Genomic DNA, 18473 nt, shown 5'->3' with positions numbered 1-18473 from the left:
TAACTGACTCCTCAGACACAATTTATTCATATTATTATAATTATTTTTTTTATTATTACTATTATCATCATAATTATTATTACTACTAGTAGTAGTAGTAGTAGAAGTGTAACTTCAAAACTTTTATCATTTAACTTTATTGTAAACTTATCTATTGCAATGCATATTTTCACATTAAAAAGCTCTGAAAAATGAACAGTATCATCATCGTCAACAGATTTTTTTAAGCTTAATGTCAAAGATGTACACTTTTCATTAGATTTATCTTATTTTTTCCATTTATTTTTTGTGTGTTGAAATGCAACAACTGTTTAAACACTTTTAAGGGGAAAAACATATTTAATATGTTTTTATACACTCAAATGTTAGGGTGATGATCATGTGTAAAACATTAGTTCAGCATGTCCTCTAACACAACAAATGAACAAACGGCCAGATCTCAGGAGGGACCGTTTATGTATAAATAATTTTTATACTTTTGACTAGGCCTGGGAAAGTAACACATTTTGCTGGACGATATTTTGTCCAACAAATTGTTGATGATAAACGATATTGTCAACATTATCTAGACCAAAATAACCACTAATATAATGTTAATATATCATAATAATGCAAGTACACCCTTTAAAATGCAACAAAGAAACCTTCATTTAACATTGAAATGTCCAGAACCAGAACTTCTAAATGAATAAAAATAACAAACAAAAATTAAATAAAAAAGGAATCTCACTCCCTGTTAGAAAATGTTGCACCAAAAACAATAAAAAAAGACCCAAAATAATAAATACAATGGCCTATCCATTGTCAACAGCCAAAACTGCACTTCAATAATGATAATAAATAAAAATAATAATAGAGTTGTAAATTTTTGAACTTTGATATATATATATATATATATATATAGAGGATGGAAAAATTATTGAGATGGGCACGTGACGTGTCAAGGGGTCTTTACATAACACCCCCCACCCCAAATCCGCACAAGCCTGCTGTGTCCCCCCCACTTCTGAAATCAAAATTTCGTCCCTGGGCGCAACCGTCGGGACTTGTTGAAGACACAAGAGACTCTTGTGGGACAGAAGACACAAGAGACTCTTCAGGGACGGGACTGTGACGATGGTTCGTCTCTTGTTGTTGGGCCGAACGCGCAGCCCGGCTTGTCAGCAGGGATGGCTGTGCAAGACAGTGCCCCGTCAGCGGAGGGAGCCATATCTGAGCCTGTATCCTGTGGGCTCAGGAGGACAACGCGCATCATTAAGCCTCCGGAGAGATTGAATCTTTAGTAGGGCATAAACTGAAGAAAAAAAACTCAATACAACACAAGAAGCAACACAATACGTTTTTTTTTGTGTGTGACAGGGGGATGTAGTGATACCTATGGTGGCTCTGCCCACAAGGGGGCAGTATTAGATAATCTATTTAAGGGTAGAGGTGAGCACTGATGAGAGAATGATGTACAGCTGGAGAAGGCACACAATAAACATCTTTTGTGAAGAACCTGAAACTTGGTGCATACTTCCAGAAACATTACACTCTGTTGAGTGACAAAGGAGCAGCGGAGAGCTTTTGTTTTTTTCACTCATGCGATGAGACGAGCGAACATGAGGAGAGCTTCGGGATAGCAACGGAAAGCAGGTAGTCTACCGGACCCGCGCTCCACTCAGTAATTCATACTTGTTCTATCGTCCAACAGCAGAAACAAAAATATGTGAATGATAAAAATGTCATGAATTCGATTCTATCAAAATACTAAGTATGTGCTCAGAGGACAGAGCCTCAGCTGTTCATACTGTTTTTAGCTAGCTACACAGACCGCAGCCAGGAGGCAGTGAGAACTGGACTGGCATGGTCATTTGAACGAAGTTGTTAACGTAATTAAATTGAATTCAACACGGCTAAATTAATAACTAGAATGATTTTAAGTGGTAACTATATATTTATCATAGTAATGTTACGTACAGTCCAGACTGAAATGGTAGCGAACAACTACAAGTACTTATCTCTGAGGTAGAAAAAAAATTTTTTTTCAGGTCCAATATGTCTGTGGTGTTAGCGGGAGATATTAGCCTAGTCATCTACCCTGAATCTTGTTTCTGGATGACTGGACTAACCTAAAATGACCAATACTGGAACTACAAAATGCAGTTTAACATCCAACTATGTGGAATAAGCAGTAAAGTGTAATGTGGTGTGTACAATAAGTATAATACATAGAATATGAAAGATATGAAAGCGCTAAGGTTTGAAAAGTAGGCCTAATTTATTGAATAAACAGTCAATATAAACAGTAACAATCTTTCAAAATATGTCTTTGTGTCCTTTATAGGCAGGAGTGAGTGATGTCAGGAAGACAGTGCCAATTCAAAACTTTTCAAAACTGGCTTTTTGTTAGCCCCAAGACTCTCTGCCTGTGTGTTGGGGTTTACCCCAGTGGACGAGAGGGTAGCTTCCCTGTGCCTTCGGGTCGGGGAACGGGTCCTGACTGTAGTTTGCGCTTATGGGCTAAATACCAGTTCAGAGTACCCACCCTTTTTGAAATCCCTGGGACGAGTGCTAGATAGTGCTCCATCAGGGGACTCCATTGTCCTGCTGGGGGACTTCAATGCTCACCTGGGCAATGACAGCATGACCTGGAGGGGTGTGATTGGGAGGGACGGCCCGCCTGATCTGAACTCGAGTGGTGCTTCATTATTGGACTTCTGTGCAAGCCGCAGTTTGGCCATAACGAACACCATGTTCGAACATAAGGATGCCCATCGGTACACTTGGTACCAGGGCAGCCTAGGTCGCAAGTCGATGATAGACTTTGTAGTCTTATCATCTGACCTACGGCCGTATGTTTTGGATACCCGAGTGAAGAGAGGAGCGGAGCTGTCAACTGATCACCACCTGGTGGTGAGTTGGATCAGATGGCAGGGGAAGATGCTGCGTAGACCTGGCAGACCCAAACGCATAGTGAGGGTCTGCTGGGAACGCCTGGCAGAAGAACCTGTCAAGACGGTCTGCAACTCCCACCTCCGGCAGAGCTTTGACCATGTCCCGAGAGCAGTGGGGGACGTTGACTCCGAGCGGGCCTTGTTCCACTCTGCGATTGTTGAGGCGGTTGTTGCTAGCTGTGGTCGCAAGGTGGCCGGTGCCAGTTGTGGTGGTAACCCCCGTACCTGCTGGTGGACACCAGAGGTTCGGGGAGCCGTCAGGCTGAAGAAGGAGGCCTACAAGGCGTGGCTGGTCTGTGGGTCTCCGGAGGCAGCAGACAGGTACCGGATATCCAAGCGGGGTGCAGCAGTGGCAGTTGCCAAGGCAAAATCTCGGGCGTGGGAGGAGTTTGGTCAGGCCATGGAGAAAGACTATCGATCGGCTCCAAAGAGGTTCTGGCAAACTGTCCGGCGCCTCAGGAGAGGAAGGCAGCAACTTGCTCACACTGTTTACAGTGGGGATGGGGAGCTGCTGACATCAACTGGGGCTATGGTCGGACGGTGGAAGGAATACTTTGAGGAGCTCCTCAATCCCACCTACGCGCATTCCGAGGAGAAACCAGAGCCAGGAGACATGGGGATGGACTGTCCAATCTTGGGAGCAGAAGTTGCTGAGGTAGTCAAACAACTACACAGCGGCAGAGCCCCAGGGGTGGATGAGATTCATCCTGGGTATCTCAAGGCTATGGATGTTGTAGGGCTGTCGTGGTTGACATGTCTCTGCAACATTGCGTGGTCATCGGGGGCAGTTCCTGTGGAGTGGCAGACTGGGGTGGTGGCCCCCATCTTTTAGAAGGGTGACCAGAGGGTGTGTTCCAACTATAGGGGGATCACACTCCTCAGCCTCCCTGGAAAAGTACTGAAGAGGAGGGTCCGATCGATAGTCGAATCTCAGATTGAGGAGGAGCAATGTGGTTTTCGTCCTGGCCGTGGAACTGTGGACCAGCTCTATACCCTTTTAAGGGTGATGGAGGGGGCATGGGAGTTTGCCCAACCAATCCACATGTGTTTTGTGGATTTGGAGAAGGCTTATGACTGTGTCCCCGGGGGCACTCTGTGGGGGACGCTCCAGGAGTATGAGGTGGGTGGCTTTCTGTTAAGGACCATTCAGTCCCTTTACCAGAGGAGCGTGAGTTAGGTCTGCATAGCTGGTAGTAAGTTGGACCTGTTCCCGGTGAGGGTTGGACTCCGCCAGGGCTGCCCTTTGTCACCGGTTCTGTTCATTACCTTTATGGACAGAATTTCTAGACGCAGCCGTGGTGTGGAGTGTGTCGAGTTTGATGGCAGGAGAATCTTGTCTTTGCTTTTTGCGGATGATGTGGTCGTCCTAGCTTCATTCAGCTCTGACCTTCAGCTCTTGCTGGGTAGGTTCGCGGCCGAGTGTGAAGCGGCTGGGATGAGGATCAGCACCTCCAAATCTGAGACCATGGTTCTTGACCGGAAAAGGGTGGCTTGCCAACTCCGGGTCGGGAGAGAGGTCCTACCTCAAGTGGAGGAGTTTAAGTATTTCAGGGTTTTTTTCACGAGTGAGGGTAGGAGGGATCGGGAGATCGACAGGCGGGTTGGTTCGGCGTCTGCAGTGCTGCGGACGTTGAGCCGATCTGTCGTGGTGAAGAGGGAGCTGAGCCAGAAAGCCAGGCTTTCGATTTACCGGTCAATCTACGTCCCAATCCTCACCTATGGTCATGAGCTTTGGGTAATGACCGAAAGAACGAGATTGCGGATACAAGCGACCGAAATGAGTTTCCTCCATAGGGTGGCCGGGCTCAGCCTTAGAGATAGGGTGAGGAGCTCGGACATTCGGGAGGGACTCTGAGTAGAACCGCTGCTCCTCCAGATCGAAAGGAGTCAGTTGAGGTGGTTTGGGCATCTGGTCAGGTTGCTTCCTGGACGCCTCCGTGGGGAGGTGTTTCGGGCATGTCCTGCCGGCAGGAGGCCCCCGGGTCGACCCAGGACACGCTGGAGAGGTTGCATCTCCAATCTGGTCCGGGAACGCCTTGGGGTCCTGGTGGAGGTGGCTGGGGAGAGGACGGTCTGGAGCTCCCTAGTTGGGATGCTGCCCCCGCGACCCAGACCCGGATAAGCGGAGGAAGACGACGACGACGATTTTATTCAGCACAGTGGATTAACCTGGTTCAGTTGCTGAGCAGAACAAAAACAGGACATGGAGATGACTTGATGATGCCACAATGTCACACCTCTGGTATGAACTAAAGTAGAGAATAACTTCTGTTTTAGTTGTGTTGCATTGTAAGTAGAGGAAAGCAGGTGGGCTTGTGAAAGACAAAAATCTTTCCACAACTATATTGTCAAAATAACGGTGTGGGTAGGTACAATATCATATCTGTTTCTAAATATATCGGGATATCGGCAAACCGCAGTTATGATAACTTGACTTGTACACTGAAAAAGTCTTGAAAATGTCCTGGAAAAGTCCTGGAAAATTATTTCAAGAAAAGAGTGGGAACCCTGGCTGTTGCACAGGGTCAATGGTGAGGACTGGCTGTTTTTATGAGCTGTGAGTCACAAGAGGCTCTCAGAAGCTGCACAGAGCAACAAACGGCCCTCTGTGGATATTTAATTGAATCATTTGTTTGCGCACTTTAATTCACTCCATTATACACTCACCTAAAGGATTATTAGGACCTGTTCAACTTCTCCTTAATGCAATTATCTAATCAACCAATCACATGGCAGTTGCTTCAATGCATTTAGGGGTGTGGTCCTGGTCAGGACAATCTCCTGAACTCCAAACTGAATGTCAGAAGGGGAAAGAAAGGTGATTTAAGCTATTTTGAGCGTGGCATGGTTGTTGGTGCCAGACGGGCCGGTCTGAGTATTTCACAATCTGCTCAGTTACTGGGATTTTCACCCACAACCATTTCTAGGGTTTACAAAGAATGGTGTGAAAAGGGAAAAACATCCAGTATGCAACAGTCCTGTGGGCGAAAATGCCTTGTTGATGCTAGAGGTCAGAGGAGAATGGGCCGACTGATTCAAGCTGGTAGGAGAGCAACATTGACTGAAATAACCACTCGTTACAACCGAGGAATGCAGCAAAGCAGCCCCGTATAGATAATCTAGTGAAGAAACTCAGACTGGGTTTCTTTTTGTAAATAAACTGTGTTTTCCTTTTGAGGTAAAAAAAACAACTAGTTACTGCAACGTTTCTGTCTATTCTGGACTATGGGGACCTTTTGTATATGAACACCTCAGCACAGTGTCTTGTTAAGACTGATTGTTATGACCTCTGTGTTCCTGGGCTCCATTTTAACTACCGCACCAAGGACAGCTCCTTGCTCCGGCCCCGCTGAGACAGGATCATGGTGACAGGATCAGCACCATGGAGAGAGGCACGCCGAGATGCACCCTTCCTGCCGGCCCGCTGCCACCAGCTGGAAACAATCCGCGCTCATCAGGGCTTCTTATAAAGGAAGACGAGGCGGAAAGAAAGGGGAGTGAAAAGGAGAGGGCGGCTAAAGAGAAGAGGGGCGGTTGAGAAGGTGAATGGAGTTGAGAAGGAGAGTGGTGAAAGGTCGTCGAGGAGTTTCCAGTGAGAGTTCGATGAGAAGTCGGTGAGAGGTTACCGACAGCGCGCTTGTGGAGAAAGGACGGAGTTTGGAGCTACCTGAAAGAAAAGAAGTGTGAGAGAGCTGTGAAGGAATCGTGTAAGGGAAGAGGATTCCAATCAGCCGGAGATCGTGGAGACGAGTGAACTTAAGACTACAGATGACACGAGGATCCTTTCTGGAGGAAACCCATCCCCTGAGAGAGAGAGAGACCGAGAGAACGGGAGAGCGTGAGACGCCGGCCACGTTAGGAGCAGCACAGGACTAAAAGGAGGACCAGTTCACAAAACAGGAGGGTATTATCCGAGCTTGAGGGGGCCTTTTGCCCCTTGTCTTCAGTTAACATAGACATTATTATTTCCAGAGACTTTATTTACACCCGTCTGGGACAATTTTAGCTAATAAACTCCTTTTGAACTTTTTATCGTCTTCATGTTTGCTACCACCACACTTGTGTTGCCCCTCCTGGTACTCCTAGGCCGGGAGGGGTGTAACATAATGGGGGCTCATCCGGGATTTTTTGCATTAAGACTATTTAATATTCCCGAGACAAAAGTTAATAATTGCCTACAGTTGTGTGGAGTTTGGAACTCGTGTTTTGAAGGCTCATTGAGGTTATTGTACTAACGTGGTGTTCTCTCCTCTTGTGTTATGACTAGTTTGGCGGAGATATTGGAGGCTCCCTCGCGGGAGGCGATCGAGGGATGTTGGAAAAGCGTTCTCGAGGAATTGGCTGCACACCTCGGCCTCCGTGGCACCCGAGCAATGCTGAAACCGGACTTGAGAACAGCTGTGATCCAAGAGATGGAGAGATGTGGTTTGATTCCTCCTGCCATCAGTGAGACTGACTTACTGCAGGTGGTGGAACATTCGGAGGAGCCCGAACCGGCCGAACCACCTGGGGATTCCCCCAGTGAGATGCCGACTACACCGGAGGAGCGTAAGATTACCCCTCTGCCTGTCACCCTGCCTCGATATGAACCTCCTTCTCCTACGTCTGCTCTGAGTTCCCTTGAGGCTGCACGCTTACAAGTGCGGTTGGCCCGGGTGAAATATGAGGCCCAGGAAAAGGCTCGTCAACAAGACATTTCTCTGGAACTAAAAAGACTTGAGCTCGAAGCTGAGACAAAGCTGTGATTACGCAAAATGGAACTGGATCATGAACTGCAGATGCTTCGTGAAAACACTTCAACCAGTGGAGTGGAAGCGAGATCGGCTGACACGCTACAGACTGATTCACCGCCTGATGCTGATAGAAGAGAAGTGGAACCTCCTGCGGATGAAAGAAATCCTGACGCCACCGAGAGAAGGAAATTCGACGTGGGAAAATGCATTGCTTTGGTGCCGACCTTTCGGGAGACGGAGGTGGATAGCTTCTTCTCCGCATTTGAGCGACTTGCGGCCGCTCTCGATTGGCCCCGGGAGGTGTGGTCACTTGTTCTCCAGTGCAAGCTGTCAGGAAAAGCACAAGTGGTAATGACTTCTTTATCTATACCAGATAGCATGGATTATGAAAAGGGGAAGTCTGCAGTTTTGAACTCTTATGAACTGGTCCCTGAAGCATATAGGCAGAAATTTCGGGCACTGAAGCATAAAGCTACTGGACAAACTTATGTGGAGTTTGCAAGAGAAAAGGTGTGTTTGTTTGAGAAATGGTTGTCTGCCTCCAAAGCTGAAACAGCAGAGGAACTTAAAGAACTAATACTAATGGAGGAAATGAAGCGATGCCTGCCTGAACGCGTGGTTTTGTATATAAATTAGGGATGCACCGATGGATCGACATTTGATCGTAATCGGCCGATAGCACCCCTATCGGTTTTGATCGGAATTTTCAAAATAGATCAAAGCAAACCGATCAGGTAGGGTTGTCACGGTAACTAGTGTAGCGGTAAACCCCTGTAAAAAAAAAGTTGACAATAATAATAACCGTCTTGTTTTTAAAAAAACTATATTATCTTGGTGGGTTTACCGTGGCTGCGGTGTAGGCGCGGTGACCCTTACCAGCCACCGTATCATCGGCTGAAGTTGCCGGCGGCTCATGCGCGCTTTGTTTACAACAAAACTTTCTTGAAGCTAAAGCTGAAATAATGGTCAAAGGAGGAGACGGCAGCGCTCAGGAGGGCATTTATTATCCCTCAAAGAAGACAAAGTCGGAAGTACGGGCATATTTTAGATATTTGAAGAATGCCGAGGGAGTTTATAGAAGACGGACGGACGGCTATCCTGTTTGCAGCACGAGCAGAAAAAGTGTCTGTGAAAGGCAGCAACGCTTCATATCTCATGACACATCTGCGTGACCATCACCCACAACTCTACAGTCAACGCAAGGCAAGTTAACGTTAGCGTTTTAGCTAAAATGCGTGATCCGAGGATTTGGGTTGAGGGAGAATGCAACGAGTCGCTATATAAAGCAGCCGCAGCGCCGCTACCTGCATATAAACCGTGTCGCGGACACCCCCATGTTGAAATGACGCTATGCATTACGGGGCTCCCAGGGGCAGATAAGAGTTGGTCTCTCCCCGAGAATAATTGTGAATTTAACAATGATTACTGCCTGATGACATTTTCCCACATCTGCAAAGCTCACTGGAAGGACACAAACCGAGGACAATTTTTCCTGAAATACGGATTGCTCAAGTAAGGGTAAAAAAGTATCTGATTAGAAGGCTACTTGAGTACTGAGTATCATCTGATCTAATATTTTTGAATGATGACATCAAACAGACATAAAATAAGAAGTTATGGGCAAATATTGCTATTTTAAAGACTAAAGGGAAAAAATGTAAAAAAGTAAACAACATAATTACAAAATAACACATTTTAGGCAAAATTTAGACACAAATTGAGGACAATATTTTCCTGATATACAGGGTTTATTTAATTGTGTGAAAATGTAGCACGTTTAAAAAAAATACCGTGATAATACCGAAAACCGTGGTAATTTTGGTCACAATAACCATGAGGTTAAATTTTCACACCGTGACAACCCTAATACAGACCATTTTAGAATAGGTTACATTTCCTTTATTCCCAGATTATGTAGTTTGTAGCACTCATTATAATGTAGAAAATTTCTGGCCAATCCACGTGATCGGTGATCGGTATCGGTGATCAGCATTCTTTTATATCGGTATCGGTGATCGGCAGCAAAAAAACCTGATCGGTGCATCCCTAATATAAATGAACAAAAGGCGACTCGTCTGGCTGATGCGGCTCTATTAGCTGATGAGTATGCTCTGACTCATCGCTTTAGTGGTGATGTGCCGCGACCGGAACACAAGCGCCCCGTTCCCTTGAGGCCTCCTGGAGTAAATCAACCTCCGGGGCGACAAACGCATTGTTTTTACTGCCACCGCCCTGGCCACATAGTGAAAGACTGGTTGATTTTGAAACGCCGTAATGAACAAAAACGACCCCCCCCCCCCACGGGAGATCGGGTTGCTGACTCATCAGCCTTTTCAGTCGGAAATGAAAGAAACGACCAAGACTGAAAGTTCATGTTTTACGCCTTTTCTGTCCCAAGGAGTTGTGGCTGAAAACGAAAATGGTACACACGTTCCTGTAAAAATACTCCGTGACACCGGAGCTTCCCAATCTTTGATACTAGAGGGAACATTACCCTTGGATGAAAATAGTTTTACTGGGTTGTCAGTTCTGCTTTCTGGTATAAACTCTGAACTGGTTTCGAGACCTTTACACCAAGTTTGGTTACAGTGTGATTTAGTCCAAGGTGTGTTTGATCTGGCTGTCTGCCCTTCTCTCCCCATTGCTGGAGTGACAGTTTTATTGGGGAATGACGTGGCAGGGGGCGTGGTTGCCCCCCCTTTGCGAATTATAGAAAGTCCCTTAGAGGTAGCCGCGGAGACGGCTGAAACTTCTAAATATTACCCAGCCTGTGTTGTAACCAGGGCTCAGAGTAAGTTGACAGAGGACAGCTTAATAGATGTTTCTGGTTTGTTTTCAGATGAAAAACCATCCCTTCCTCCTTCTCCTTCTTTGCCCCGAGACTCAAACGATAAGATAGGGAGACGGTGCTTTGATTTCCCCCTGTCTTATTCAACTTTAGGAGAGGAACAGAAGGCGGATGATACCCTACAGAGGTGTTTTCAGGGCTTAGAAAATACATCTGAAGGAATGAAATCCTCAACCTCAGGGTATTTTAAAGAAAACGATGTTTTAATGCGGTGTTGGACAAATCCCCTCGCTAAAGGAGCTGCCTGGGGCACTGTAACACAGGTAGTAATTCCTGTGAAGTTTCGGCCACAAATTTTGAAGCTAGCTCATGAGAGTCAATGGTCGGGTCATTTAGGAGTTCGAAAAACGTATCTCCTCCTCCTGGAAAATTTCTTCTGGCCCGGAATGAAGGAAAGTGTGAGAAAGTATTGTCGAGACTGTCACGTGTGTCAGATTGCTGGAAAGCCCAATCAGCTTCCAAAACCAACCCCACTCAATCCCATTCCGGTTATTGGAAACGCTTTTGATCATGTAGTGGTGGATTGTGTCGGCCCCCTACCTCGCAGTAAAACGGGAAAAAGATTTCTCTTGACAATTATGTGTGCTGCTACTCGTTTCCCCGAGGCCATTCCTTTGTCCTCCATAACAGCTAAATCCGTGATCAGGGCCTTAACATCCTTTTTCTCTCTCGTTGGTTTGCCCCGAGTATTACAAACGGATCAGGGGGCAAACTTTACGTCTGAACTATTTCAGAGAGTAGCCAAGAGCCTAGGCATACAACATGTGACCTCCTCTGCCTACCACCCGGAAAGTCAAGGAGTGCTGGAACGCTGGCATCAGACGCTGAAGGCCATGTTGCGCAAATACTGTGTGTCATCTGGTCGATCATGGGATGAGGGGCTCCCCTTTTTGTTATTTGCAGCTCGTGAAGCCCCACAAGAGTCCTTAGGGTTTAGCCCCGCGCAATTGGTGTTTGGACACACCCCCCAGAGGGCCTCTATTAGCGTTAAAAGAAAGAATCCTGCAGACTCCGATTACCAAGAAACACAAAATAAATGTTTACGTAGCAGAGTTTCAACGGCGCTTGAAAGAAGCAAACCGATTAGCAAGAAAGTCATTGGAGAAGGCCCAAGGAAAGATGAAAGCTCATTTTGATAAAAGAGCCGAGCTGCGTGACTTCTCCCCGGGAGATATGGTGCTGATGTTAAACCCAGTGGCTGAACATGCTCTCTCAGTCAAGTTTACGGGTCCGTTTCCAGTCATTAAAAAGCTGACTAACACTACTTACCTCATCCAGACGTCTGACCGACGGCGAAAAGAACGTGTATGTCATGTTAACATGCTTAAAAGATATCACTCTCCTCTGAGCTCTGCAGAACCACCATCTGAGGAAAAGGTGTGCGCAGCCTTTGCTTCAGAGCCGATCCCTGAGGAAGACGTTCCCCCTCAACTGGATAAGAGTGTTGGTCCCCGACTGGAAAACTCGCAAGTATTGGCCCAGCTCCATACAAAGCTTGATTATTTGGAACCCAGTGTCAGACATGAGTTATTGGAGTTGATAAATGCACATTTGACCCTCTTTTCTGACGTTCCCTCTAGGACTCATCTTATTGAGCACGATGTTGTTACCACTGGAGATAAACCTATTAAACAACACCCTTACCGTGCAAATCCCTTAAAAAGAAAATTAATGAAACAGGAAACGGAATACTTGATTAAAAACGGTTTAGCTAGGCCCAGCCACAGTCCGAGGAGTTCTCCATGTTTAGTGGAGCAGAAACCAGATGGCACCCCTCGCTTCATTACGGATTACAGAAAATTAAATGCCGTAACCATACCGGATGCCTATCCGTTACCTCGAGTTGACGATTGTGTGGATAGTGTGGGGAATTCTAGATTTGTTACCAAGCTGGATTTGTTAAAAGGCTACTGGCAGGTCCCTTTAACTGAAACTGCGTCAGAGGCTTCTGCTTTTGTAACACCCGATGATTTCTTAGAGTACACCGTCATGCCGTTCGGTATGAGAAACGCCCCTGCTACGTTTCAACGGTTAATAAATACCGTACTTTCTGGTATGGAGCATTGTAATGCTTATCTAGATGATATTGTTGTGCACACGTCAACCTGGGAAGGACATATTGCCACGTTAAGAGAGTTGTTGAGCCAGTTAGACACTGCTAATCTTACCATAAACCTAGCTAAAAGCGATTTTGTGAAGGCTACTGTAACTTACCTCAGGAAGGAAGTCGGACAAAGTTCTGTCCGCATGTTGCAAGATAAAGTTCAGGCTATAACTGAGTTTCCTGTTCCCAAGACCTGGCGTGAGCTCAGACGGTTTATAGGAATGGTGGGATACTACAGATGCTTTTGTAAAAACTTTGCTGTAGTTGCTTCACCCCTGACTGATCTATTGAGTCCACAGGTCTCGTTTAAATGGACAACAGCCGCCCAAGGAGCCTTCGAGAACTGCAAACTACTTCTGTGTTCGGCTCCAGTTTTAAAGGCACCAGACCTCACACGCCCTTTTAAACTGGAAATAGATGCCAGTGATGTTGGGATGGGAGCAGTATTACTTCAAGAGGATGAGGGCGCTTTGGACCATCCTGTCTCCTATTTCTCCAAGAAATTCGCTAAGTACCAGCTTCATTACTCCACAGTTGAAAAAGAAACCTTAGCTTTAGTACTGGCTATCCAACATTTTGAAGTTTACCTCTACCCTGGAAGTAATCCCATAGTGGTGTACACGGATCACAACCCCTTGGTCTTTTTGTCGCGGATGTATAATAAAAACCAACGGCTGATGCGTTGGGCACTACTAGTGCAAGATTATGATTTACACATACAGCACAAGAAAGGCACAGATAACATAGTGGCAGATAGTCTGTCTAGGGCCTTTTAATGTGTAAATCCTAACAGGAATTGGAGTTTTAGAGTTAATTTTAGCATCATCCGGTTTTACAGTGTGCGTTGTGGTTCCCTTGTAGGTTTTAGAGGAATATTCCCTTGGGATATTCCTGTTTTGTTTGTTAGTGTTGGGGTCATAAAGGTTAGTGTTGGTACATCCTACCATCTCGGGAGCACCCCAGGACGAGGAAGGACGGGCTTGTCAATGGGCCACCCTTCCTTGTTGCTGGTTAATGTGATCGCACATGTGCTTAATCTGCCCGCCTTTGCACCTCATGAAGACAGGACGGTTAGCCAGTTTTTACTAGGCAGATAGCGGGAATCACTACGTACAGAACCGGGCTCCGCAGTGATATTAGTGTGCCGCAGAGGACAGATCCGTCGCCCAGACTCAGAACTCAGCCGGTCATTTCTTGGTTTGTTTTTTTTAGTCAAAAGAGGCTTCTGGATTTTATTGATTCAATCCCACCTCTTTTTCCTTTTTAGGAGGGGGGTGTTATGACCTCTGTGTTCCTGGGCTCCATTTTAACCACCGCACCAAGGACAGCTCCTTGCTCCGGCCCCGCTGAGACAGGATCATGGTGACAGGATCAGCACCATGGAGAGAGGCACGCCGAGACGCACCCTTCCTGCCGGCCCGCTGCCACCAGCTGGAAACAATCCGCGCTCATCAGGGCTTCTTATAAAGGAAGACGAGGCGGAAAGAAAGGGGAGTGAAAAGGAGAGGGCGGCTAAAGAGAAGAGGGGCGGTTGAGAAGGTGAATGGAGTTGAGAAGGAGAGTGGTGAAAGGTCATCGAGGAGTTTCCAGTGAGAGTTCGATGAGAAGTCGGTGAGAGGTTACCGACAGCGCGCTTGTGGAGAAAGGACGGAGTTTGGAGCTGCCTGAAAGAAAAGAAGTGTGAGAGAGCTGTGAAGGAATCGTGTAAGGGAAGAGGATTCCAATCAGCCGGAGATCGTGGAGACGAGTGAACTAAAGACTACAGATGACACGAGGATCCTTTCTGGAGGAAACCCATCCCCTGAGAGAGAGAGAGACCGAGAGAACGGGAGAGCGTGAGACGCCGGCCACGTTAGGAGCAGCACAGGACTAAAAGGAGGACCAGTACACAAAACAGGAGGGTATTATCCGAGCTTGAGGGGGGCTTTTCAATCAATCAATCAATCAAAGCTTTATTTATAAAGCGCCTTCCGCAACCCTGTCAGGAAGCCCAAAGCGCTGAACATGGTACAGTTGTAAGTAATTATACTGAATAAATCAACAATAAAAGAAATTCAAATTACAAAATACAAATTACAAAATACAAAATGGAAATTACAAGATAGATGAAACATTCCGGTAAAATACAAATGTGTGAAACACAATTGGATTGAGTGGATGGATTGAGAGTACCAATGAAAACTGTGGAATGGATTCAACATAATAGAGGGCCATAAGCATGTTCTGGAAACGCCAAGCGGAGGAGGTGTGTTTTTAGGTGATTCTTAAAGACTGGCAGAGAAGGGGACAGCCTAACTGAGGGTGGCAACTGGTTCCAGAGTAACGGTGCTAGGACTGAGAAAGCCCGGTCCCCACGGGTACGACACCTAGACCGAGGGACAGCGAGCAGGCCTTGGTCAGAGGAGCGCAGAGCGCGTGATGGGGAATGTCTGTTCAGGAGTGTGGCCAGATAGGGGGGAGCACCACCCTGGAAGAAATGATAAACAAAGAGGAGTATTTTGAATTGTGAGCGATAGGAAATCGGAAGCCAGTGCAGGGAGGCCAGAACTGGACTGATGTGGTCCCAGTCAGGAACCTGGCAGCGCTGTTCTGCACAACCTGTAGGCGACGCAGTGTTGACTGACACAAACCTGCATATAGAGCGTTGCAGTAGTCAAGCCGAGAAATTACAAAGGCATGCAGTACCCGCTCCAGGTGGGCTCTCGACAGCATATGCTTGATTTTAGCAAGGCGTCTCAGGTGAAAGAAACTGGACCGGACCACAGAATTGATGTGTGCATCAAATTTAAGTCCTACATCAAGTTTCACCCCCAAACTTTTGCCCCTTGTCTTCAGTTAACATAGACATTATTATTTCCAGAGACTTTATTTACACCCGCCTGGGACAATTTTAGCTAATAAACTCCTTTTGAACTTTTTATCGTCTTCGTGTTTGCTCCCACCACACTTGTGTTGCCCCTCCTGGTACTCCTAGGCCGGGAGGGGTGTAACACTGATGTGGTTTATCATGCCTCACTGAGGTTTATTGCTAACTGTAGACCACTGGCCCATCATTGAGAAGTGTATTCTCCAGTGGGATGGCCGTCTTTGTCCACCAGGGGGTTGGGACACTGGTACACTTTCATTTAGAAGGCCATGCTTGGATTACTACCCACCTACATCTGTAACTTAATCTCACAGAGAAGTGTAACTTCTACAGTCTGTGTGCAAATGATCAACTGTTACTTAGTGTTGCGTATGCTCGCACCGAGCAAGGCAAAAGGGCTTTAGTCCACTCTGCTCCTTCTGCATAGAACGGGCTGCAGGAAAACAGGAAGTTGACCAGTTTTCCTGCATACATTTTTGAACACATTTAAAACCAGACTGAGCGCCCTTGAGACAGATTCCCTGTGTTTTAACTGCCTTCTGTAATTTAGTACATAACATGTCTGTGGAGCTGAAAATTTAGTAACTGTAACTTTTGCTGCCTCTTGGCCAGGACTCCCCTGAAAATGAGGTTTTTAATCTCAATGGGACCTTCCTGGTTACATAAAGAATAAATAACTAACAAAGTAGTTACATGTCAAATATTAATATTCAACTATCTAAGCCTTTTTGATAATTACAAGGACTTTTAGACATTTTAAAGTTTAATTAATTCATTGAAATGAACTCATATTGATGTGCAACATTATAAATGGTGGGTGTCATTGCCATAGGAGATAATGTCACCATAGAATGAACAAGTGTTTGGTCTGCTGTATCTACGGCCGTCTCCTTGTGCTATTCTCTTCAGTTTTCAGATTCAGTGTACTGATATTTATTTCTTGCTCAGCTGTATTCAGGTGCTGGCCGAGGATGGGGAAGTTCACGTCTCCCTGTGCAACGGTCAAGGCGGGACACCGGTGGATAAGCCAAAGCGTGAGTGGCACAACAGCTGGCAGGTGGTCGCTATGGCAACAGAAGCACATTTAATCCTCAGTGCTGTTGGTCCGTTTGAAAACGAGAACTATCCAAGCTACAAGTGCACTGGATACAGGTAAGAAACCAAGGTGAGTGTTGACCTTAAAGAGCAGAAGCACCTCGTAGTGCCACCCACCCCCCCCCCCACCCCCGTGTGTTTTTGGTGTGTTTGAGGCTGTTTTGTTGTTGCGCAGGAGCCAGGACAAGGGCTTTCGTGTGGAGAACGCTTTGCTCCACATCTTTTCTCGCAGTTTCCCTTGCATTTCTGTTCAGATAACTCACATGGAGGAAGTTGTCGAAGGGGAGAATGTCCACTACAACATCCCGACGGAGCTGAGTGATTATGTGTTCAGGTGCGGTAACACAGCTGCTCTCCTGCTGTCCAGCTTTAAGTACAAGCCACTTACTGTCTCCTCTCTGTCATCAGGAGATTTCTCAGTCCAGATTCTGTCCATCCAGTCAAGTTGGTGCAAGATTTCTTTCTAAAGGAACTGTTGGCACACTGGTCGGTTTCCATGGCAACTGCCTCCGCTCCCTTCCTTATTGCGGCCAAACGGCTGCATTCATGCTGCCACTGTGTTGATAACTCGCAGTGTTACTCAAGGGCGTAGGAACCGGAGGGGACGGGTGGGACGTGTCCCCTCCAATATTGGACAAATGCGCATTTGTCCCCCCCAATAACATGGAGAAGAAAAAGATTGATTTTGAAATATTTGACTCGCGAGCTTTTATTTTGAAAGACACCGCGGACTGCTCTCCGACACAGCCCCTCCCCTCAGGGAGTTAGACAGGCTGAGAAGCAGGAGTCAGAGCTGGGGCAGACACCATAGACTGTACATACAGACACAGGTGTCAGAGACAGACGGCAGCAGCTCAGCGAGTTCTTCTCATGGGCAACAAAAGAAAGAAAGGAATTGTGAGTTGGTAATAATTTAGTCTAAGAGTATAATTCTATTTCTGGTCAAACGCTAAAATGGCTTGCTAGCAGTGGCGGCTGGCCAGTAGAGGGCGATAGGGCGCCGCCCTCCCAGTTTTCCCGTGTTTTTAATTTTTATTTAAAAAAATAAATAAAATTAACAATAATCACATATTCTAAGTTAATTGTGTGTTTTGTAACAAAAATAAATCATATATATATATCTATATTGGTCTCTGCCGGTCTGCCGAGCGGTGGAGGTTGTAGGCTGTTTTTGAATCGCCCAAACAGGACGGGACCAGCCGTCCAATTGCTGACAAGAAAATCAAAGGGTAGGAATGGGAATGTATCCAATCAGCGTCGACGTTTCAGAAGCATGATGGGCGATAGAGCTACCGCCAAAGGTTTCGTTGGTGTTCGGTAGAACTCGGCAGAGTCGTTTTTGGTCGTGACGCAGATGTAACATGGACGCCGCCAGTGACCAGCATGGATGCCAGATCTCAGCAGCCACTGAATTCAGTTCGGTCTCTTCTCCAGTATCCGTTCAAGAAGAGAACTATGGTGGAAAAACTTAATGTCAAAGAGCTTGGACCAGATCAGCCCGACGTAAAGATAAGCCAGCAGGAGAAGGAGAGAGGTAAACTGTACACACAGGCTTCTCCCGAAATTGGTACATCACCAGGAAGGCTTGGCTAGCTGGATGCAATCACGCTAATGCGTTATTTTGCTTTCCGTGTTTGTTATTCAAAACGGCTGGGACAGATAAGGCATGGATGAGTCAGGAGTTACAGACATGAAACATTTTTCTGAGAAGGTGAGGAAACACGAGTCATCCCGGGCACACATGGACAACAACACGGTGAAGCTAGCCATGCTAGGCAGCAGAGCTAACGTTGCCATGCAGGGAACAACAGCAGCTGGGTGCAGAGGTAAGCTGTACATTACATTTCTGTGAACAAGACAATCAGAATCAGAAATCCTTGGTTGTCCCACA

General features: G+C 46.4%; 1 protein-coding gene across 1 annotated transcript; it reads left to right on the top strand.

Moving 5' to 3' along the window:
- Nucleotides 1–1484: 1484 nt before the first annotated feature.
- LOC107386376 (ferredoxin-fold anticodon-binding domain-containing protein 1 homolog) lies at nucleotides 1485–17573 on the top strand. The gene is made up of 4 exons (XM_054745754.2): nucleotides 1485–1635; nucleotides 16436–16639; nucleotides 16758–16916; nucleotides 16991–17573. The coding sequence occupies exons 2-4, from the start codon at nucleotides 16554–16556 to the stop codon at nucleotides 17172–17174; spliced, it is 429 nt and encodes a 142-aa protein (XP_054601729.1). The 5' UTR covers nucleotides 1485–1635; nucleotides 16436–16553; the 3' UTR covers nucleotides 17175–17573.
- Nucleotides 17574–18473: the final 900 nt, after the last annotated feature.

This window comes from Nothobranchius furzeri, chromosome 11, assembly GCF_043380555.1.
Source record: "Nothobranchius furzeri strain GRZ-AD chromosome 11, NfurGRZ-RIMD1, whole genome shotgun sequence".
NCBI classification, from domain to species: Eukaryota; Metazoa; Chordata; class Actinopteri; order Cyprinodontiformes; family Nothobranchiidae; genus Nothobranchius; species Nothobranchius furzeri.
This window is presented reverse-complemented; position numbering and strand designations above follow the sequence as displayed.

Bases quoted from the DNA above. Each gene is read 5' to 3' on its own strand.
- LOC107386376 (XM_054745754.2), top strand. From the start codon at position 16,554: ATGGCAACAGAAGCACATTTAATCCTCAGTGCTGTTGGTCCGTTTGAA. The intron at 16,640-16,757 runs GTAAGAAACCAA...GTTGTTGCGCAG, and splicing joins TACAAGTGCACTGGATACAG to GAGCCAGGACAAGGGCTTTC. The intron at 16,917-16,990 runs GTGCGGTAACAC...CTCTGTCATCAG, and splicing joins CTGAGTGATTATGTGTTCAG to GAGATTTCTCAGTCCAGATT.